Genomic DNA, 22813 nt, shown 5'->3' with positions numbered 1-22813 from the left:
TGAATGAACAGTGCCTCATCTCTACGCGTGCCCTCTCTCTTCGGAAGGCACCCATCGGACTGGGATTATCAAGATGCCTCGCCGCAAAGTCTTCGACAAGAAAACGGCCACCACCTTCGCCCTCCTTCACCGCGCTCAGAATGACCCGCTTATCAACGACGAAAATGCGCCTTCGATGGTGTTCGCCGAAAAGCAGGCCCGTCGACCAACAGAGGATGACTACGCATATTCATCCGCTGGCTCCGTAGTTTCAAGCTCCTCGCGGTCTAAGAAGACGCGCCAACGAGGCGACTTGGAGGAGGAGTTTGGGTTCAGCTTCAAGCCAAATGAGGGTGAAGCGGCACAACATGGCGTCTTCTTCGACGACACTGAATATGACTACATGCAACATATGCGGGATCTAGGCTCAGGTCAGGGAGCCGTGACGTGGGTTGAGGCTTCCACACCCGCGCCGAAAGGGAAGGGTAAGCAGAGGCTGGAGGATGCGCTGCGAGACATGGATCTGGGTGGTGAGCGTAGTGTGGCAGGTGAGAGCACAGCGAGTAGTGTTGCTCGGAGCCTGCTGCCGGAGGAGGTGCTTCCGAGTGAGTTTGTGCGCAGGCGGACGTATCAGGATCAGCAGGATGTGCCGGACGAGATTGCTGGCTTTCAGCCTGATATGGACCCTCGACTGCGCGAGGTACTGGAGGCGCTGGAGGATGAGGAGTATGTGGACGATGAAGAGGATGTGTTCGCGGAGTTGACGAGGGACGCTTACGAGGTGCAGAGGGACGAGTGGGAACGGCTGGGCGAGCAGCAAACATTCGAGGACGGTGATGCAGAGCTTGATGATGAAGGATGGGAGAGTGATCACACATTACGAGCGGCCAGCCCGCCCCCACCTATCTCTCCGCAAGTTTCGGAAGGCGAGATTGCAGCGCCGCCAGAAGACGTGCAAGCCGAACCGCCAGCCGATCCCACGGCAGGCGCGTGGCAGGACGAGTTCGCGAAGTTCAAGCAAAACTCTAAAGCTGGCAGGCCCACCACGAGAGACATAGCACCACTCGTGGCACCTTCGGCTCTCGAATCGTCAGCCCTTTCCTCCTTAGCAAGCGGTCGCCGCAAAAAGCGCAAAGGCGCCAAGACCTCGACCACGAACTATTCAATGACGTCTTCCGCTCTTGCGCGAACAGATCAGCAGACTCTACTCGACGCGCGCTTCGACAGAGTGCTTGAGAACGAGGACATGCTGGACGAAATTGCAGAAGAGGCGTCGCTACCTGACACCACCTCTCTCGCTTCCGGCATGACAGGCATGTCCAAAGCAAGCGCAGTAAGCAGGTACAGCAACCTCTCCCGCCAGAGCGGGGCGTCAGGTATGTCACGGATGTCGAGCTATAGCCGCGCCACCGATTCCGAGGCGCCGCAGCTGATCCGCGCGGACTTCGATCGCATGATGGATGATTTTCTGGGTGGGTACGGAAAGGTGGGGAAGGCAGGGGGTAGGGTGAAGAGGGGTGGGCAGCAGAGTGGGATGGAGCAGCTGGAGGAGATCAGGAAGGGGCTGGGGCCGGCGAGGGTGAGGACGAAGGTTGCTGGGGCGTCTTGAGGGTGGTGTATGCTCGAGCTTTCGTGTAAATGGCGTTGGAGTTGTTGCTAGCCTTTGAGATACCCATAGTACAGTCGGTAGTCGGCCTGTCTAGCGCAGATCAAGAGTTGAATATGCGTGAGTAGAGCAACTCATGCCTTCCCATCCACAGATCCATCACCGGCACTGAGACCGCTGCGTCTTCGGCTTTTCGCCTGCCCTCCTGTTTGAGGCAATCTTTAATCCACTGTTGTAGCTTGCCACTCGCGAGCATAGCTTGCGATTGGTAGGGTCCCATGACGCTTGCTCGTACAGCTGCAGATAGCAGAGCTTTCGCGTGGTTCAAGAGGAAGAGGTAGGCGGTGTCTTCAGCACTTAGAGCCAGCGCGCAGCATACAACTCCGAATAATGGCGGGAAATGACCATTCAACTGCAGGCCAAAATCGTCAGGCCGCTGCGTCTTCATGGCAGTACCAAACGCCGAAACATCACGTGCTGCCTTCTGACATTGAAGTTCTGCTGTGGAGAAGGACGAAGAAAGTGCTCGCTCCCAAACCGCCAGAAGGGCGCGTCCTTGACTGACGCTCGCTCGTCGTGCAACTGTACAAGGTGTGCTTGCGTCGAAGTCATTGTCGAGTCCTCCCAAGCGTTCGGAACCTGTGTAGGCTGTGAGGACGTACGGTAGCGCCGTGCTTGCCACATTAGCCAGGGAATGCTGCAGAAAGGCTTCAAACGCGAGCGATTTGGCTGAAGCACTGCTGTGCGCTGATTTGTTGTGTGCCAGGAATGACTCGAGGCCACTACTATATGCAAAGGAGCCCAATGGTAGAGCCGAGTCGGCAAGCAGGAGCAACGAGTGCAACGATGAGGCGGTCATGGCATACTGCGTGCCTTCCTAATGCGGACGCATGTGGCATGTGTGTCGCAGCTTTTGTAGTGTGGCAAAGTGACAAAGTTCGAGAATCAAAGATAGGGGTCGTTCTCCAAGGTCACTGACCCTTCCTCCGAAATGCACACGGGAGCCAGTTAAACCGCAATGCAGCACCACCCGTTCGGGACGTGGAGACAGCAGTTTACTTGTCTACCATGCTCCTAATTCATCCAAGCCAAGAGTGGGCACAAGCAGGAGAGACAGTGTCCACGGCTACAGGTTGCCCTGGGATAGGGAAGAAGAGATTCTATAGGTTCGCTGCCTACAACTGTCATGCCACCAACCTCAAGAGGCCGGGCTTCTATGGGTGCCTCTGGTTGGCGCCAAATACGACGGTCAGATTGTCCTACATTGTCAGCCGTTGGTGCCAGCGTCATTGCCGGACATTGAAAAGCAAGCCCCATTGCCACTGTCATAGCTCCAGTTCGTGTACCAGACGCCGTCTGCAGATCCCTCACTCAAGACGATTCGGCGCAGCGCGGCCCAGAGATAGTCAAAGTCGTGCTACGGGAAGGATTGGAGCTGTGCGAGCCCAGCAGCCATATGCAGACGCTGCGTAGCGATCATCCTAGACAAGCATACTGACTTTCTGCCGCTCTCTATACCACATGCTGGCATGATCAGCAACGCCTCACAGCAAAGGAGCTCATAAAAGGAAACGCGGCAGGAGAGACCTTCACACAAACCTAACAGCCTGCTGCTAACCAAAGCGCCTTCTTTGCATTCCGGCAGCTTGCACAACGTTGCTGGCACAGGATAAGGATGTCGATAAGTACACCACAACTTCAGGAGCCCATTGCTGCTCTATGGGCCGGCATTGTTGGAACATGGGTGCTGAATTCCTTCACCCTCACCACTGACGGTCGCACCGTTCATCCCATGTCCAGCAGCCAAAAGGCACTCATATTTTCACCTCCTCCGGTTACATTTCAGCGCAGATTCTCAGTCCAGGACAGCCCGCGTACGCAAGTCCCAACCCATTCGCCGCATCTGACGAAGAGTATGCGGAAAGCGGCCGAAGGTTCATGGGCTGGGCGGGCTTATAGAGCGTCGCGCGATTGACGAGCGGAGACGGGATCTATGAGAGTGGGAAGGCTGGTGTGCTTGCGTATGAGATCCACGTGGTCAACTTCCCGAACCAGCTGGGCCGAACACAAGGGAGGAAGGCGTGACTAGAAGACGGTGGAGCTGTACTTGTTGTAACGTCGCTGGATGATCATGGACCTTACATGGAACATCGATGGACCAAACTGGCATAAAAGATGGAGACTGGTGTGATGCGAAGTAGCTGTCGTGTACCAAGTGAGTGTGCGGCCGATTCTTTCCGTTTCGCACCAGCGTTATCGACCGCATATGGCCAGACTTGGCGCTCCTTTTTATGCACTGCACAGACTGCACTCGGGGTTAAGGGGTCATTGGAGAGGCTTGCATAAGTCGAAGCTTAATATCACAGCTGCGGCCGCTTTCTCCTCGATTGCGCCCGGGACCTTCAGTAAGCATCCTCGAGGCCTCTTGCGCGAGATGACTACATCCTCCGCATAGCACCGTCGGCCACACTTCGTGGCCATCTATGTGTACACTCAATGACCTAGGCTCAGCGTACTGATGACCTAGGCCCGGACGGTTGCCTGCAATGTCAACGGAAGGACCTAAAAGTCTGTGAAGTCATCGTAAGCAAACGGTCCATGCGGCGACTCGTTCATGAAGTACATAAGGAAAAAGATGTACGTCTTAGGTTCGTGATTCTCCTTGTCAAGGCTCACACTGTTTTTACGGGTGCTCGCTGTTCGTCTCAAGGTGTCCCAAAGCATACCAATCCTCTTTCTGATTCCGCCATGTCTCGCTACGCTGCAAGCCACGTTAGTACGCAAGGTCCCGGTGATGCTCGTCCCACCGCTCTGCAGATCGTCGAAGATGAAGGCCTCACCGGGAAGCTCGTTGACAAGGTCTTTCTTGTGACGGGCGTGTCTTCCGGAATCGGCATCGAGACACTGCGTGCCTTGTATGCCACCGGAGCGCATGTGTATGGCACTGTTCGCGAGTAAGCAAGCGACCTTACACCCCGACATGCATTCCCCATAGCTGATCGCCTGACAGTATGGACAAAGGTGAAGAAGTTGTCAGAGATATCAAAGCGAAGGGCCAGGGTGGCGAAATCACACTGATCCCTATGGAGATGGACAGTCTGGCCAGCATCAAGAAGGGCGCCGAACAGTTCTTGAGTCAGAGCAAGCAGCTGAATGGCCTCATTGGCAATGCAGGGTGAGCTCACAGTCTTGCCACCGGCTCGTTAACGTTCGCTGACCGTAGAGGAAGTGTCATGGCAACTCCTTACGGCAAGACCCAAGACGGCTTCGAGACTCAATTCGGCACGAACCATATCGGGCACTTCTACCTCTTCCAACTCCTCAAGCACGCTCTGCTCGACTCTTCCACCCCGGAGTTCCCATCACGCGTCGTCTCAGTCTCTTCCATGGGACATCGGTGCGGCGAGGTCCGCTTCGATGATTACAATTTCGAGGATCCGGACACGTACGAAGCCTGGACAGCCTACGGTCAAGCAAAGACGGCCAACATCTACTTCGCGAATGAGATTGAACGCCGCTATGGCGCACGCGGGCTGCACGCCACAAGTCTGCACCCAGGCGGCATTGCAACCGCGCTACAAAGGCATCTTGATCCTGAATTGTTGAAGGGGTGGGCGAACGATGAGATTACAAGGTATATGAAGAGTCCAGAGCAAGGCGCTGCGACCACAGTGTATGCTGCGCTAAGCAAGGAGTGGGCGAACAAGGGTGGCAAGTATCTGAGCAATTGCGTGGAGCAGCCAGCGTTTGACGCTCCAGATGGTCCGTTGAGTCTGAAGAGCGATGGCTATGAGAGGTGGGCGTACGACGAGGAGAAGGCGAGTCGTTTGTGGCGAGACTCGTTGAGGATGGTGGGTTTGGAAGATGAGGCGTAAGGTGACGGAGCGAGTCGCCAACGTGCGTAGTCGTGGCGCGTCTATCCTGCCGTATTCTTGCAAAGATTGTTCGGGCGCTTATCCAAGCGCAGCAGACATCTCCAACGCCAGCAGCTTCTCTCTGTGAGCCTTAAAGGTAGGCTTGATAATCTCTGCTGTTCCGCTCTCCGAGACTTTGAACACTTCGATGGCTCTTGCGTTCTTTCTCCGCATGATCCGCCATACTCCATCTCCGGTGATTATCTGCTTGAGGAAATCAAGAAATGCCGCGGACATGTTGATACACACGTTGCCATTCCAGAGACCTTGGCCGCGTTTGACCATGCCCGGAATGCGCTGCGTCTCTATTTCGCTCAAGCTGGTCAGACGGCCTTCTGAAGTCCGATAGCCAACAATAATCCTAGGCACACCGAGTAGGAAAGACTGCGCCCAGTATTTCAGCAGACGGCGCTCAAGCTTGATGACGTCTTTTGGATTTCTCAAGTCCGGCTGAGCGGATGTCTTCAGCTCGATCCACGGGATCGGGTCGTCTGGACTCTGAGGCTTCTCGCCCAAAACGGCATCCACTTCTCCCGCAAGAACGAGGCTTGTGGTGCCTATACCCGTTCGGACAATAGAGCAGTACTGGGGATGGTTGTTGACGACTACCGCCTCTCGGCCTTCAATCTCATCACGACTGCACTCCGCCCACGGTCGTGGTAGCACCGAGAGACTTTCAAACTTGTAGCCTGTGCCAGTAGTCAGCTCAATGCTCTATCGCGCACCGAATGTGATCTTGCACAAACCCCAATACTGCATCAGTGCCTGCGAAGCTTCGCCGCGTCGTGGCGGGCGGTCATTCTGAACTTGGTTTTGCTGTGCTTTGTAGGCGTGGTTCTCTTCGATGAAGCTGTCATTCCAGCGTGAGCGAATACTATGATGCTGATAGTTGTGATGTAAGCTTACATGGTACCCTTATGAACTGTTAGCAGCCATCGTCCGTTCTAAGCGCGGAATGTGCCAGCGCACCTGAAAGCAGGTGGCGTTCATCTCGAAGTCGCCGAACATGTCGTCAAATGGTGCCGTAAGGATCTGCGAACGAGTCAGTGCCGGTCGTGCCATATGTCCAATCAAGTAACCGTTGCGATGTTCGAGTGTCCGAAGCTAGCGGTCACGGTAGTTTGTGGAGCGTACCTTGGTCATCATGCCGCGCCAGGTAATGATGTCGGCGCGGACGCGCACGTCCTTGATCTCGCCTTCACCATTGCGTACGCGGTCCAGGATACGCTCTTCGTAAGCTTGCAATGTCTGTAGTAACCCATCCAGGTGCTCGTCCACGGTGTCGTCGCGTTGCTTGAAAAGGTCGAACCCGCGGGACAACTCTACTGACGTCGATGATGCCCCAGGCGCATCGAATAGAGCTGGATAATAGTAGCTCAAGGACTCTGTCGACAGCGGCTTCAAGACATGAGTGTCATCAAAGGAAAAGAAGGTAAACTCGCGCGGACGCCTGATGGTGGTTGAAGTCCCAACAAAACGGTCAAGGCGCGAGAGGTCAAACGTCGGCATTATATACACTCCATCGCGGGACGTCAGGCAGATGTATTGAAGTCTACGAGCAACCAAGAAGGTCAACAATCTCAAGACGGCGCGTGTATTCGGAGACGCGAGCTCCACAACGACATGACTCGCATTGCATTGCAAGCGGCAGACCCCGTCGTCCAATCTACGTCACAAAGCCAGCATGGGCAGTCACAATATAGGCAATCAAAGTCCGCCATGCAAGCACACTCGCCTTGGTCTTTTCATTGAAGCTCACGACATCGTTCGCTCACCAACGACTTGACTCGCGAATTACTTGCATGGACATATACAAACCTAAGGCAGAGCACCGGAGCTGACCAGCCAATAGAAGCTTCGAGAAGCATCGAAGAGCACGAGCCTCACTGTTCGTCAGTAGAAGTGGGCAGAACAACCAGCCAACTTTTTGCGCAACGCAGATATTACATTTCTTAGCATTGTGTGCAGCCCATTGTCCACTTAAGCTTATTTCACCATTGGCCACTCAACTTCTATTTTCTCACGAGACGTTCAGTCGCACACAACACAATGGTAGCAGATACCAAGCTCTATGATCGCCTCGGCGTTTCAGCGACGGCCTCGCAAGATGAGATCAAGAAAGCGTACCGGAAGAATGCACTGAAGAACCACCCAGACAAGAACCCAGCGGGCGAGCAGAAATTCAAGGAAGCGAGTGAAGCGTACGAGATCCTGTCCGACCCGGAAAAGCGAAAGAATTACGACAATTATGGCTACGACTTCATCACCGGCAAGGCAGGGCCTCCGCCGTCTGCGGAAGACATGGGAGGCAATCCGTTCGCGGGAGCAGGAGGCATGCCTGGTGGCTTTGCCGGGTTTGGCGGACCAGGCGGTGGTGGGGCGCGGACGTTCCACTTCAGCACTGGCGGAGGAGGTCAGGGTGGGTTTGGTGGCTTCTCAGACCCAAAGGACATCTTTGCCGAGTTCATGAGGGGAGGTGGAGCGTCAATGGGCGGCGGCGGCGGCGGCGGTGACGATGATGATATATTTAGCGCATTTGGCGGAGGCCGGTTCGGTGGAATGGGAGGAGCAGGACGTGGTGCCAGGACAGCTTCTGGGTTTGGGCGAAGGAGAGAACCGGAGATGGAGACCACGGTGGTTGAGAAGCCGTTACCCGTATCGCTGGAAGAGTTGTTCAATGGCACGACGAAGAAGCTGAAGGTCCAGCGAAAGACGTTCGATCCGCAGACGGGCAAGCAGAACGTCGAAGAGAAGATTCTAAGCGTACCAATCAAGAAGGGTCTGAAGGCTGGCAGTAAGATCAAATACCCAGACATGGGTGACCAAGTGGAAGGCGGTACACAAGACCTACATTTCATTGTAAAGGAGAAGGAGAACCCTCTCTTTAAGCGAGATGGTGACGACCTACGGCATACGGTCGAGATCGACCTGAAGGAGGCATTGACCGGCTGGAAACGAACCGTACAGACGATCGATGGGAAACAAGTCAATGTCAGCAGCGCAGGTCCAACGCAACCAACCTTCGAAGAGCGCTTTCCGCAGTTAGGCATGCCGAAAAGTAAGACGCCTACGCAGAGAGGCGACTTAATCGTGGGAGTCAAAATCAAATTCCCGACCACTCTTACGGCGCAGCAGAAGCAGAAGCTGAAGGATATATTATGAGCGGTTTGATTTGATCCAGGGAGGATTTTCGAGTAGCGTAGCACGGCGCATATCAGGCGTGTTAGGCAGCGAGACATGGCGGTTTTGCATCAAGTGCTGATGGCAAGGCCGGCGTGCTGAATGAATCTATGAAATGCATTAACTTCCAAAACTGTGCAGCTCATTCGTGGGAGATGGTACACTGACTGCTACGGAACATTGAGTAGCCTCACGTGCGACGTGCTACTGTCGCGACTGGCGCTTGGACCAACTGCGCCCAATCCGTGTTTTGCGGCTTGGTACGATATCCCTACACTTCATTCACTGCTCCTTACTGCTCCCTTGTATTGTGACAATGACTATGGCAGCAATGGCTGATGGAGAGAAGTCACCCAGGGCCGCCATGTAGCTCATCGCCGACCCGGGCATGGTGAGATCAATGCAACTGTACGGAATGGAGACCAAAATATCCAAGCTGGAGAAAGAACATCTAGGTCCACCCTTGCCATCTGGCCACCGTAAATCTCAGAGCAACAATGGAGCCTTCCGACGCTGAGATCTGCCAAGGATGCCGTAGCGGAGATGTAGATAGTGTATGCATCTCGTCCCGCCAGATCCACAGGCCAACAACTCTCTGTGGGGATAGCTCGAGCTGCTATTTGACGCGGACCTGCAGCTGGCCCCTCGATCACAATGCATGCCGAGCGCATGCTTTGGGAAAGCTATGGTGCTGCTGTTCACCGCCCTGGCGATCTGTATGTATAAGGAGGCTCTCAACTCTCAACTATTTCCTTTCTACACTTTTCCATCCTTCTGCACTACTCACACCATCATATCCATAACTCGCACCTAAGAATTTTGCAACATGTCTCACACCGAGCTCAGCAGCAAGGAGGACGTACGTAAGCATGCAGCACAATCAATGGCAGTCTTTGGGTAGGGTCATCCGAGGAGGCTCAGCACAAGCCTAAAGTTTCCGGCGTGTCAGCTTGTAGACTTGAGGAGCCGAGCCAACTGTCCCAGAACTAAGAGACTGCCTTGATGCTGTGCTAGCCAGCTTAAAGCCATCATACGCTGACGATCGAGTCTAGTTCGACAAGGCCATCAAGACCGAAGGCCAGTACGTCTTCATCCTAGCGTACGAGAACGAGGCTCCGCCGAACGCAGATGAGTATGGACACCATATTGTGGCAACAATCACACACCCAGCATTGACAGGTTATCAGGTATGCCAAGAAGTTCGAGGGCAAGGTTGCGAGCTACAAGTTCGATGTGACGAAGGCTCCAAGGGCGAAGGTGAGTTCATACCTACCGGCAGCTGCATTATCGAATGCGCAGAAACTGATGGCTGTTGTCTTCCAGGACGCCCATGGCATCACCGCCACACCTTGCGCACTCATCTTCAAGGATGGTCAGCTGGTCAAGAAGGTTCCAGGCATGGCCCCGGCAGAGATGAAGGAGGTCGGCCAAATGCTGCTGTCTTCGTAAACAACCAAACCATGGAGCAGTCCCATTGGGATTTAGCTGTCCAGCATACATATTATACAGACCGGTAGAACACGTATAGATCGTATGCTCTAAAACACATTATGTTGAGACTGTTCGCACACTTTTCTATACACGTTTGCAACGGCATCAGTGCTGCAACAGATCATCCTTACCTAATCTCCATTGCGAAGCAATCACTGTTGAACAAAAATTTCTACGATCTAGTCGCCAAAGGTGGAATTATTGAGATTGTGTCTGATCGTCAATGTTGTAGCTAATGTCGCCGTGAACGTTCAGTATGAATTGTACCTACTGTAGATTCGGTTGGTCCGTGCGCTCCGCAACACCTTACGCGGAATTGACTGTCACTGATGAATTGGTGAGGGAGACACGAGACCGACATCCAACACTCATTGCAAATTCACGACGGCGAACTTCGTCATACCACGAAATAGCCACGAACAACAACGTGAGCTACAACTTGTCGAAAAGTCCCGCGGTACACCCGAATTAGTATCGCAAACGGCATCCTTCTTATCCCACCCCAATCCTTGCACATCATCATTTTCCGGGACCGCTGTATGCACTAATGAAAGCGGCGAAAACAATAACCTGCCGTCCCTCGTTCGCGGCCGCGAGCCTGAGCGGCGATGGCTCCAGGGAGTGCGAACAAGCGTAAGCGGCTGGACCGTCAATTCACTCACGAAGATGGAGGTCGACCGTCCCCTCATCGCCCAGAAAACTTGAGCATGGCTCAGCGGATGGAGCATGGTGGAGGTCCCAGGAGGGGCGGAGGCGGTGGCAGGAGGCAGAGTAGGCAGTCAAATCCTGCGGATGGCGTGAATGCGGTACCGGTTGTTCCACGCAACGCGCTATCACCACCGGCGCCATCACGGACACCACTCCAGGTTGCCACACCAAGCGCAGAAATATCAAGAAACAGTACGCCGCTTCCACCAACAGCCGTGTCCGCACTGCCGCCCGCGGAAGAGATGCCAATGGAGCCACCCGCGCCATATGCCTACGACGTGATTACAGACGCGATGATTCCTGTTTGGCAGGAGAATGGGAAGCAGTCCGTGCTCGATACGTTGAAAGATGCCGATGAGCTTGGATTGAACACAGTACTGCAGGAGCTGGTGCGGTCTGGCCTAGACGGCCGGCTAGAGGCTGTAGAGGTCGGACGGGAGATACAGCAAGTCATATCAGAGTTACAGAGCGACGATTTGGATGCACAGACTTCTTTCCTTAACACGATATCACTGCTCGATGAAGCTGACACGCAAAACCCTGCGCTTCTTGCTATGCTGGTCACGACCGAGATTGACGCGGAACTCGTAAGGCAGAACCTGGACGTCCCACTCCTTACGACGCTTTCGCTGGTCCGTCAGTCATTCAATCAGATACGGGCGCGAAAGACAACGAACCTACTGTACCGTCAAGCGAACTTTAACTTGCTGCGAGAGGAAACCGAAGGGTACGCCAAGCTTCTCACGGAGTATTTCAACGTTGCCGAGGAGTCGAACAAGACCACGAATCCGGCCATCGCTGAAGATGCGTTCCAACGCATCATGGCACTTGTCGGCGCATTCGATTTGGACGTGGGAAGAGTCTTGGACATCACCTTGGACATTAGTGCCAACCTGCTGGTTAAGGCGTACCCGTTTTTCATCAAGTTCTATCGTTGCAGCTCCTGGTGGCCGGATGGCGGCAATTTGGACAGTGTTCGATGGGAAGACGACGGCTTCAACACCTTCCCCGCCTGGGCATTACCGGGATCGGGACGAGTGGGGCCCTCCGACAACGAGAAGAGCGAGCTTGTTAGCTCGATCCAATCGCGAGACAAGCGGTTTTGGGAGCAAGTTCGCGAAAAGGGCATTCAAGCTTTCTACGAGCTAGGCGCTCGAAGGATTGTCGACTTCGACTCCGTCGTCGAGCAGTTGTCTATTGATGCACAGCCGGAGCTCGATTCGCGTGGCAAAGAGATCACTGAAGATCGGAGAAAGCGTGCCAACGAGAATCGCAAATACATGCGCGAAACCGGGGTACTACCGGCACCAGGCAATTCGGACGCCGCGCAACTGCTTGGCTTCAAGCTGCGCTTCTACGCTTCGCCAGCCCGTGATCCTGACGATGTCATGCCCGATAACTTAATACACTTTGCTGCATTGCTCATCAAGACCGGCTTTGTCTCCCTACGCGACCTGTACCCGCATTTACACCCGCCAGACGAGAAAATGGAGGATGAGCGTGCGAGGCTTGAAGAGGAAAAGACAGAGAAGGAAGCGAGAGCTAAGCCAGGCGGAGGCCCAAACGCACTTGCAATGGCCTCTGCCTTGACTGACGACACTCTGCCCGTCGCGCGTGGGCTGCGGAGCGAGAAAGATCGTAGCGGAGGAGCAACGCCGAAGCCTGCGCAGAAGGAAGATGCGACAGCAGACCCATTACAGTCTCCGCCAAACCAAAAGATCGGTTTACTGAAGGCGCTCTTGGCCTTAGGAGCGATACCCGAGGCGCTCTACATCCTTGGCCGCTTCCCTTGGCTTTTGGATGTGGACACTACGCTTCCGCCGTATCTGCACCGTATCGTCAGGCATATGCTGCTTAAAGTTTCCGACACCGTCCGACCGCTTGCCACTCGTCCAGGCGTCGGTGAAGGCCGCCAGCAGCTCAACGATACCGCTGCGAAGTCTGATGGACCGCAGACATTCGTTCCGAGAGCACCTAAGCTACCTACGAAATGGCTAGGTCTTGAAGAAGTGTCAGAGAGAGACGGCTCAAGATACCGGTACTACTATACTCAATGGGCTGATAACCTGCCGCTCTGCCAGACTTTGGACGATGTCTTCCTCCTGTGCGACTCTCTTGTCGCCTTCCTTGGAGTCAAGATAGGCCAGGACACCGCCATATTGGGCACACTCGTCAGGCTGGCTAGGAACGATCTGGCAGAAGACGGTTCGGAGAGCAATCGCGCCCGTTGGCTCGAGCTCATGAAGCGTCTCCTTGTACCGGCGCTCAGCTTGAGCAAGCACAATCAAAGTCTCAGTGACGAGATTTACCAGCTGCTTATGCTCTACCCCATCACTGCTCGATACGAGATCTACGCAGAGTGGTTCACTGGCAAAACATCTCGCCTAGCTGATATTAAGGTTGCATTTGATCACAACAAAGCCGAAGTCAAAGACGTACTTCGCCGCGTCTCAAACGAGAACGTTAAGAGCCAGTCTCGTGCACTTGGCAAGGTGTCGTACTCTTCGCCTGGAGTTCTGATAATGTTCATGATCAACCAGCTGGAAACGTACAGCAACATGATTCCGGCTATGGTGGAGTGCACAAAGTATTTCTCCAAACTGGCATTTGACGTGCTGATCTGGTGCTTGATCAATTCGCTCAGTGGACAGGGTAGGGATCGGATGCAGGCGGACGGCATGCTTACCAGTCCATGGCTACAAGCGTTGTCGCAGTTTGTCGCATCGCTGTTCCATCGCTACTCCAACATAAACCCCTCGCCCGTTCTCCAATACCTTGCATCAGAGCTGCGCGCCGGCAACTCCACCGACCTTGAAATGTTCGAGCAAGTGCTGGGAGAGATGGCCGGCATTCGAGCGGATGTGGAGTTCAACGACAACCAGGTGTATAACATGGCTGGCGGCGAGAACCTGCGCGCCTATGTCATGCAACAACTTGGCGATACTCGACATGCAAGAAAAGCTCAAGCTAGGCGTCTGATCAAGGCTCTTGCTGAACCTGGCCTAATTGGCCAAACCCTCATTGCTATTGCGCAGGAGAAGCAGATGTACCCGCATCATGAAGCATCAAAGTTCATGCCTCTCAAGGTACTGGGCAACAATCTTGACAAGATACAGCAAGTCTTCACGCAGTATCTCGAGGTGCTCCGAACGAACCTCAAGCCGGAAGAGTTCGAAACTGCTGTGCCCGATGTAGTGAGTCTTGTTGGAGACTTCAAGCTGGCCCCAGGTATTGCATTCACTATCTGCCGTTCAGTGATTGCGCACAGGATGGCAGCAGAGGACTCGCGGAAACTAGAGGCGTCAAGGAAGAATAGAGCGAGTCATGGAAAAGCGCAGGTCAACGGTGAAGTGGAAATGCAAGACGCGGACGCTCAGCCGGCTAGCGGGGCTGAGCAGGCAGCTGAGGAGAAGCCTGCCATCAATGGCGAATTCCATGAGCATGCCGTTACGGAGGCGGAAGCACAGATCGCGGCAAAGCCGATGCCAAATGGCGTTCACGATCAGCAGTCATCACCATGGCACCCAGTCCTGCAGCCCCTCATTGATCGTTTACCTACTGTCACTGGCAATCTCGCTGATCGCGTCAGCATACCATTCTTCGTTACTTTCTGGACTCTGTCGCAGTCTGACATCTTCACAAACTTCACCGATGTCTACAAGTTCGAGATAAAGCGTTTGGACGATGAGATTAAGGTCATCAGCCGTGATCGCGGAGACAGATCGACTGCAGCCACGAGCGAGCGCAGCCGCAAGGTGAAGGCGCTCACGGAGGTGCACAGTCACTTGAATGCCGAAGTCAAGAATCAGCTGAGCGACTATATGAAGCTTAGCGGCCGGCTCAGTCGTCAAGAAAAGGCGCACTGGTTTGCGCGCTCAAGAAACCGGCCGGAATTGGAGCAGAGGCATACAGCACTGCTTCAGGAGTGCTTCATTCCCCGTGCGCTGATGTCGTCGCTGGACGCTCATTATAGTTACATGATGCTGCGAATGCTGCACGACAAGAGCGCGCCGGGTTTCAGCACGCTTATCTTGATTGACCGGCTTATGCAGAAGCAGGAGCTAGCGGCCATTATCTCTCAGTGCACCGGACAAGAAGCGCAACACTTTGGTCGCTTCTTGAACGAGATGCTTAAGATGCTCGCTGAATGGCATGCAAGTAGGTCTGCCTACGAGCAGCATGCACTGGGCAACCGTAAGGTCGCCGGCTTCGTCACTGGCCCTATGGATTACGGCGCGAGCCCTGACACGTGGACCTTCATGGATTACGAGCTTTACCGGCGTCAACTCACGAATTGGCACACTGCCTTGTGTAATGCGCTACAGCTCTGCTTCGAGTCCCGGGAGTATATGCACATACGTAATGGCATTCATGTTCTCAAAGCAGTCGTAGGCGTCTTCCCGGCGCTGACGTTCCAAGGCAAGGCACTGATTGCCGCGGCGGAGAAGATCTCGAAGGAAGACTCGAGGCAGGATCTCAAGCTGATGGCTTTGAGCTTACTAGGTCCGCTCAAGACACGTGAGAAAGCTTGGGTTATGCCTCAAGCGTTCCGCCTCGCCGTTGCGTCCAAGGAGGGTGAATCTGCAAGTCGAGCAGCAAGCGTGAAGCCAGAGACGCCCATGCCTGAAGATGCCACGCCGAAGCTAAATGCTGCTGCTCCTGAGTTCAAGCCCAGCGCTCAAGCACTGACGACCAACGGTGTGGTCAAAAAGGAGTCCCTCGCTGGTGTAGAAGATGGAGAAGTGGAGGAAGAGAAGCAGGTCACTACGAAGACTGAAGACGTCGACATGACGGATGCACCCGCTTCGAACAAAGCGGCAAACCCGCAAGCACCGGCCGTTCTGCCAGCCCAGCAGTCAGCGAAGCACCCAGAAGCAGCTCCATCAGTAGTATTGCAGGACAAGGCGCCCATCACTCCAGCAAACGACACGCTCAAAGCCGTCTCGGATCTGCCAGTGCCTACACCGCCTTTGACGAAGCCATCACCTGTCAATGGCACTCGGCGTGATGACCTAAGTCGTCCATCCTCGACGCAGCCTTCACGCGTGCACCACCCACCGGCTCCGGCACCTGACGCTCGAATGGATTACTCCACTAAACCCCTTCCCCCTACACCACTTGCGCGATCCGAAGCCCGTCATTCGCGCCATGGTGACGATGGTTATGGCCGGCTCGACCGACCGAGCGATTCCCGCCCTCCTTCCGCGAACCTTCAACCAGATAGTCGTAGCCGCGCCAGAACACCGCCCGGTATGCCGCGAAGCCACCCTCGTGATGAACGCGAGCGTCACCGTCCGGAGAGCATGGATTACAACTCTAGGCGGGATGTGTCACATAGCGCAATGCATTCACGGCTCCAAGACGCACGAGACCGAGTGAATGGCTCGATGGGGCCACCAGGCGCTCAAGCATCTACGGCGACACGACCAGGCTATCTTAGCTCCGTCGTCTCGGCTCCACCACCTGAACCAGCACCAGCACGGCCTGCGGGCTCTGTGGCAGCACCATCGCCAACCACTGATGCCCACTTCAGCGTCAATACCGAGCGCCAGAGGCTCATCGAAGCTGAGGAGAAACGCTTGGCGAACGTGCAACCGGGTGAACCTCCCCATCGACAGGAGCGAGAACCTGGGCCGGTCCAGCCTTCACAAGCGGACTTCCGACCAAATGGAAGGCCTCTGAATCCCGGACCGCCACGCGATACGCACGCCCGACCAGAACAATCCGGGGACACTGCGCCTTCCGGGCCGCGCAAAGGTAGGCTGAATCGAGACATGGGGCGCGAAGAGTCATCTTATGGTCGTCTGAATGCACCGCAAGACATTCCCTCTGGTCCGCGTCCTGCCGCAAGTACAAGTGGGAGAGGTAGCCGCAACTTCTCCGCTCCGCTACATTCAACGGGCAACAGGGCTAACGACGTTCCATTGCCATCGCCGACAGGTTCGCAGCAGACCGAGCCGCACGCCACCTACCGTCCACAACCAACATCCCGTCAAACATCGGAGCGACACAGTTACGAGCCTCCTGTTGAGCGGCAGCCACCATCTGCTCCCCTACAAGCACCCGCTGTACCGGAAATGCCTGCCATTCACCCGGACCGTGCTCGAGCGTTAGGCCTCGATACCGACGTGCCACCTGCTGGTGTAGGGCGGGCGGCTGCTTCGCCGACTTCTGCACCGCCGTCAGGACCTAGAAACGCGAACGGCCGGCCACCAGTCGGCGCGCCCACAGGACCATCGCCAGCCACAGCAGCACCACCATCTGGGCCTGCATCCGTGACTGACAGGCAGCGGAACAACCGGCAACGTGGTGCAATCAATGCGACGCTGCAGGGCACCACTTCAGTGCCTCCACCACGTGCATCTACGCAAGATGTCAGCTTCCGTGGAGCGTCGAGCCGACCAAACAGCTTTGCGGTGTCTTCTGCAGCTTCGGCGCCTTCGGTCCAATCACTCGTGTCACCACTGGAGCCACCGCCGCCCGCTATGCGACGCAATGACGGGTCGTTCCGAAATGATGGCCCGCCAGGCCGGACCGAGACACGCCATGAGCCCAACCAACAGCAGCCTTATCAGCCTCGCAATCAGGCACCAAGAGTATCTGCAGACAACGCTCGTAGGCACGAAGAGGGCTACAGTCGTCAAAGCCGGAACGGTGGCGTTGAGTCAAGAATGGACGATCAGCCCCCATACCGGCCACCACCGCAAGGCATGGGCGACGGGCGGCCTGCTCGCGAGGACCGCAGGCTGAATGAAGAGCGTGGACCTCCTAATGCACGACCGCGTGACATCAGAGACGGGCAACGACCGGACGACAGACGGCAACTACTAGACATGCCCGGCGCTTTCGCAGGTCCACCCCAGGGTAGTGACTATGGACGTGTTGGCTACGGGCAGGAGCCTCGCAGAGACGGTCCAGGTGATAGCAGACGCGGAGGTAGAGGCGGTGGCGGCAGACACGATGATTTCAGGAGTGGCAGACGGGAGGATGAGCGAGGAGAGGAGAGCGGTCCAAGAGGTCCACCACGAGAAGAAGGGTCTCATGAGAGGAAGCGTAGGCATGAAGACTCGCAGTTTGATCCGACGAAGAGACGGCGGAGTGGGAGATAGCGTCAACTTCGGACGGAGTGTAGCATAGCGACGGCAATACATTGGGCGGCGCTCAGGAAGCTGATTAAGAGCACTTGAAGGAACGCAGCGCTGGCGTAGAATTCAGCCGCATTGAAACCCTAGCGGCCGTATGGTCAAGCCGTGAGCAAAGGCTTGTTGTATACTAAGGCGGACGCAACGCTGCGCATCGCCGTTGTGCATTCTACTGCATATAATGACTGAGAGCGACGACTTGCAATCCTCGCCCTGACACCGAGGCATCTTTCAGTGAGCTGCACCCTTGATTGAGATCGACAGCATCGTAGACGACGTTCGACAGTAGCGAACCAATAACAGATCTGGTCGCCGTGCTGACTCGAACCTTGAAGATCTTCGGAATTGGTTCTCCGGTGGGGTCGAGATTTCGCTTGCGGCATTCGAAGTGTTTCCCTCCTTCGCTCACCTCAGACGGTCAGACGCACCGGGCCAGCTTCGCTTACGACCAACTTCCCTTAGGACTGTTTGTATCTGTACACGCTCTCACTACATATCTTGGGAAACAAACAGTGTGTGTTCGCGATGGAGGCCCTTCTCAGCAAAAGCCGTACCATGTGCCCGTTTTTGAAGAAGACATCGCCCGCCACCCTTCGCTCGCTCTCTTCCAGCACCGCCGTCCAGCACTCGACGCCCGGCGGCGGCGCCATGTCGAACTTGCAGATTACTGCTCGCCGCTGCCCGGTCATGGGGAGGGCGCTTTCGATCCAGAGCGGTCGAAACCTGACCAGCTCCGTCCTGGCGGGTGCATTCAGCGGCACGAGGGCCTACCACCAGAAGGTGCCGAAAGCCAAGCTGCACACGACGGCGCCGAAGGAGGCTCAGGCAGTTGATCTGCACCGTGTCAGCCGTGAGCATGCACCATTCCACCCACCAGCGGCCAAGCCTGGAACTGCTGCTCAGACGCAGACCCAACACGGTGTTGCACCGGAGCCGCCGAAACCCGTCAACTTTAATTATGATGGCTTTTACCAGAACGAGCTGGACAAGAAGCACAAGGACAAGAGCTACCGCTACTTTAACAACATCAATCGCTTGGCCCAGGAGTTTCCGCGCGCCCACATGTCCGCTCCGGACGAGCGGGTCACGGTGTGGTGTTCCAACGATTACTTGGGTATGGGCAGAAACCCGCATGTGCTCAAAAGAATGCACGAGACTCTTGATAGATACGGCGCGGGTGCAGGCGGCACTAGGAACATATCTGGCCATAATCAGCATGCTATGGATCTGGAGGGCACGCTTGCGAAATTGCACGCCAAGGAGGCAGCTTTGGTGTTTTCCTCTTGCTATGTCGCAAACGATGCCACGCTAGCGACGTTGGGCAGCAAGTTCCCGAACTGCGTGATCCTGAGCGACAGTATGAACCACGCCTCCATGATCCAAGGCATCCGCCACTCAGGCGCCAAGAAGATGGTTTTCAAGCATAACGATGTGGCCGACTTGGAAAGCAAGCTTGCGAGTCTGCCTGCAGACGTACCGAAGATCATTGCGTTTGAGAGTGTGTACAGCATGTGCGGCAGCATTGGCCCGATCGAGCAGATCTGCGACTTGGCGGACAAGTACGGTGCCATTACCTTCTTGGATGAAGTACATGCGGTTGGCATGTATGGACCGAACGGTGCTGGCGTGGCGGAGCATCTCGACTATGATATCTACGCGAACGGCGGTAACACCAGAGGCACGGTTATGGACCGGATTGACATCATTACTGGCACACTTGGCAAGGCATACGGCTGCGTTGGCGGCTACATCGCCGGATCCGCGAAGATGGTCGACACTGTCCGCTCGCTGGCCCCAGGCTTCATATTCACCACGTCCTTACCTCCTGCCACCATGGCCGGCGCTAAGACAGCCATTGAGTATCAGATGAGCTACCAGGGCGACCGACGCTTACAGCAACTCCACACGCGCGCAGTGAAGGAGAGTCTCAACGCCATGGACATTCCCGTCATCCCCAACCCATCCCACATCATCCCAGTATTGGTCGGCAATGCCGAAGTTGCCAAGCAAGCTTCCGACCTACTGCTGGAGAAGCACCAAATCTACGTCCAAGCCATCAACTACCCGACCGTCCCTGTTGGTCAAGAACGTCTCCGCATCACGCCCACGCCTGGCCATATCAAGGCGTACCGTGATCATCTCTGCCAAGCTTTGGAGAGCGTGTGGAATGAGCTCGGTATTAAACGGACCTCGGACTGGGCGCGTGAGGGCGGATTCATTGGCGTCGGCGTGCAGGATGCCGAGGTTGTGGAGCCGCTATGGACGGATGAGCAGTTGGGCTTGGAACAGTTCGCAAGAGATTTGGAGGCTGGGCAGGGTACGCTTGGGGCGCTGGAGAACGTGCTGGAGAGGGAGCATGTGCAGGTGCGGCAGGCTGTGGCTGCTGCCGCTTGATGGCCAGGATATGGCATCTTAGTCACTTAGAACACCTGTATCCGAAGGTACACTCCCCAGGCTGCTTACGAGTCTTCTGCATATGATCAATATTGTATGTCTGTCTGTCCTTCGGTCGATTGACGTCTAGGCCGTTTAGCCTGGTGAACGCGTTCAGTTGTCTGAAGCACTACAAACAGCTCTACGAGAAGCTGGCAGTGCACGTTTCGAAGGGGGGGGAGACGGCCTTAAGACCTGATATATCAAATTGCTTGCCCCCGTACAACCATAGGTGGCAGAGAACACCAAATCCCATTCCGTACTAGAGAGCTCTCAACAAGCATACCGCAATGCTGTGCAACTTGCTTAGGGGTTCGTTGTGTGCGCTAGCGAGCCGTGTGTCGGGCTTTTCACGAGCGACAAGTTCCGGCATTCGAAACGTTCGACGGTCCTTCGCAAAACTGAAAGAATCGGTCAAGCTGTCATGGGACGCATGGCGGGGCAGCCAGAGCGCCGAAAGCACTATGTGACAAGGGGATCACATCCGGATATAGAACAGACCAAGAGTATTTTCTGATCACTACGCTCCCATTGTGGTTTATTGGACATAGATTTCCACCGTGTTACACGAACGAGGTGTTTCCCGGTGCCATTCGCGGGAGGTCAAAATCTCCCGTCCAGCAGCAATCGCAGCCTATGGAAATTGCACGCCGGATATGGGATATCAATGTCTGTCCAGTCCTATAAACGAGCAGCAATCGGGCCTCCCGTTTCGCTTTCAGGATCACATATATCCAGACGTTGATTCCTTGAGCATTCCACCTACAGTCATCACGTGCAGTGCTAGTCTTTTGGTAGAAAGCAGATCTGTAGATGACACCTACACTGGCCACCTCTAACTTCCGCTGCGCTCTGTTGCCGAATCTTGTTCCTGCAGGTGCCTTATGATCAGCGGGTCACATGGCGGTGAGTAAGACACCAGTGTAGGGGTCAGGGCGCCACAAAATGGAGGCGCTTGCGGAGTTGCAGTACAACCCCGCATTTGGTCATTGTCAACCTACGGCGTACCAGCGTGTTGTCAGGCAATTTTCGAGGTCTTGTTGTATGCGGCATTGACTTCCAGGTCTCGTAAAGGCATAAGCTTAAGGAATTGCACATTGGCTGCATATGAGCCACCGGAGAAAACACGACCGTCAGTCGCCTCCAGAAGCGTTTCGACAAGCTTAAAGTTTATTGCTACCCTGATGACCACTGCGGAGGGGCTTGATGTAGACGAGGTGACGTATGCAGCCTCTGTTGTGGACAACGGGCAATGATGTCGATTGGACAGATCTGATCGATCCTCGATCTCCAGATCTTGACGCAGCACTCATGGGGCCTGATTGAACTTAGAGCAAGTTTCCGGTAAGGACGTAGCGTGCTTCCATCCAAGATGGCGCGAGAGGTGGCTGGAGCAGAGCAAGAGATTGGTATATAACCAGCCTGTTCACTGCACTCAAGCACTTTTTTTCCAAATCCGAAAGTACACAAAGGATCGTCCGACCACAAACACATTACATCATCCATCAAAAACACCATGTCTGACTACAAACCAACCGAGCATGATGGCCTTCGAAAGGACGGTCAACCAGATGGTCGTGTGAATACTGGCGGTATGTACCTATATCCTTTCTCCCCTCCCTTGCCGACGTGCTGCTGACTTGTACTCTTCTAGAGTTCGCTGGCGGCAAGGTCGACCCGGTCGAGGCGGGGAAGAAGGGCGGTCATTCCAGTGGCGGCGACTCAAGCGACTCTGGTAGCTCCGGTGGCAGTGGTGGTAAGGGTCAATTCGCTGGTGGTAAAGTCGACCCGTCCGAGGCTGGGAAGAAAGGGGGGAAGTCTTGAGCAATGCCTACCCACAAGCTATCCATAACTGTGTAGACAATGCACTCGAAAGTGTTTCAACTGAGGATTCTATTTCAGTTGACGACACCGTATCAAGTGTCGTTGCAGTAGGTTCGCCGAACATGCTAAGAGACCAATCTTTTTCATCGCTACTCGAGGGTAAGATACAGGAGACCGGATCTGGAAATCCGAGGGAAATGCTACTCGGGCAGGGTTCATTCGAAAGTTGTGGCAGAGAGTACACTTCGTCTGCTCTCCTGTATTTAAGCTGCGAACCGGTGGATTAGTAGTGCCGTGTATTAGTAGTGTGGGGCGTGACCACGTGCAAGTACCTGCTGCTGTATGTTTGCATATCTGCGTGGTAGTCGTTGGTTCGATGCCGTGACTATGGATGTCGAAGACGTTGGCGATAGATAGACGCAGAAGCTAGCTTGGACACAATCTCGGAGAAGGCACATTTAGTAATGGTCCCGTGCTCGTGGCACTTCATCCAAAGGATCCATTTAGCATTGTTTGAAGGTCAGTCAGTTTTACAG

General features: G+C 55.0%; 9 protein-coding genes across 9 annotated transcripts; 8 read left to right on the top strand and 1 right to left on the bottom strand.

Moving 5' to 3' along the window:
• Positions 1-19: 19 nt before the first annotated feature.
• Positions 20-1789, top strand: BAUCODRAFT_32847 (uncharacterized protein). The gene has a single exon (XM_007676999.1). It carries the CDS (start codon positions 74-76, stop codon positions 1586-1588), a length of 1515 nt encoding a protein of 504 aa, XP_007675189.1. The 5' UTR covers positions 20-73; the 3' UTR covers positions 1589-1789.
• Positions 1790-2548: 759 nt separating this feature from the next.
• Positions 2549-3340, top strand: BAUCODRAFT_438056 (uncharacterized protein). Its single transcript, XM_007677462.1, has one exon. It carries the CDS (start codon positions 2654-2656, stop codon positions 3056-3058), a length of 405 nt encoding a protein of 134 aa, XP_007675652.1. The 5' UTR covers positions 2549-2653; the 3' UTR covers positions 3059-3340.
• A 993-nt stretch (positions 3341-4333) lies between these two features.
• On the top strand, positions 4334-5460 carry BAUCODRAFT_23481 (uncharacterized protein; the record flags this gene model as incomplete). The annotated part of the gene is made up of 3 exons (XM_007676929.1): positions 4334-4539; positions 4596-4760; positions 4809-5460. The coding sequence occupies 3 exons, from the start codon at positions 4334-4336 to the stop codon at positions 5458-5460; spliced, it is 1023 nt and encodes a 340-aa protein (XP_007675119.1).
• A 78-nt stretch (positions 5461-5538) lies between these two features.
• BAUCODRAFT_121609 (uncharacterized protein) lies at positions 5539-7008 on the bottom strand (the record flags this gene model as incomplete). Its single annotated transcript, XM_007677461.1, has 4 exons — positions 5539-6188; positions 6246-6349; positions 6461-6531; positions 6634-7008. 4 exons carry the CDS (start codon positions 7006-7008, stop codon positions 5539-5541), a joined length of 1200 nt encoding a protein of 399 aa, XP_007675651.1.
• A 540-nt stretch (positions 7009-7548) lies between these two features.
• BAUCODRAFT_68805 (uncharacterized protein) lies at positions 7549-8661 on the top strand (the record flags this gene model as incomplete). Its single annotated transcript, XM_007677272.1, has 2 exons — positions 7549-7873; positions 8066-8661. 2 exons carry the CDS (start codon positions 7549-7551, stop codon positions 8659-8661), a joined length of 921 nt encoding a protein of 306 aa, XP_007675462.1.
• An 844-nt stretch (positions 8662-9505) lies between these two features.
• Positions 9506-10128, top strand: BAUCODRAFT_147261 (uncharacterized protein; the record flags this gene model as incomplete). The annotated part of the gene is made up of 4 exons (XM_007677460.1): positions 9506-9538; positions 9732-9811; positions 9867-9936; positions 10003-10128. 4 exons carry the CDS (start codon positions 9506-9508, stop codon positions 10126-10128), a joined length of 309 nt encoding a protein of 102 aa, XP_007675650.1.
• A 650-nt stretch (positions 10129-10778) lies between these two features.
• On the top strand, positions 10779-15635 carry BAUCODRAFT_52771 (uncharacterized protein; the record flags this gene model as incomplete). Its single annotated transcript, XM_007677177.1, has 1 exon — positions 10779-15635. A coding segment is annotated over one exon (4857 nt), but the record flags the coding sequence as incomplete, so codon positions are not given.
• Positions 15636-18272: 2637 nt separating this feature from the next.
• On the top strand, positions 18273-20578 carry BAUCODRAFT_437936 (uncharacterized protein). Its single transcript, XM_007677459.1, has one exon. It carries the CDS (start codon positions 18546-18548, stop codon positions 20412-20414), a length of 1869 nt encoding a protein of 622 aa, XP_007675649.1. The 5' UTR covers positions 18273-18545; the 3' UTR covers positions 20415-20578.
• A 1177-nt stretch (positions 20579-21755) lies between these two features.
• On the top strand, positions 21756-22508 carry BAUCODRAFT_32838 (uncharacterized protein). The gene is made up of 2 exons (XM_007676998.1): positions 21756-22045; positions 22108-22508. Exons 1-2 carry the CDS (start codon positions 21970-21972, stop codon positions 22275-22277), a joined length of 246 nt encoding a protein of 81 aa, XP_007675188.1. The 5' UTR covers positions 21756-21969; the 3' UTR covers positions 22278-22508.
• The last annotated feature ends 305 nt before the right edge of the window (positions 22509-22813 follow it).

The sequence above is a fragment of the Baudoinia panamericana genome, assembly GCF_000338955.1.
Source record: "Baudoinia panamericana UAMH 10762 unplaced genomic scaffold BAUCOscaffold_5, whole genome shotgun sequence".
NCBI classification, from domain to species: Eukaryota; Fungi; Ascomycota; class Dothideomycetes; order Mycosphaerellales; family Teratosphaeriaceae; genus Baudoinia; species Baudoinia panamericana.
This window is presented reverse-complemented; position numbering and strand designations above follow the sequence as displayed.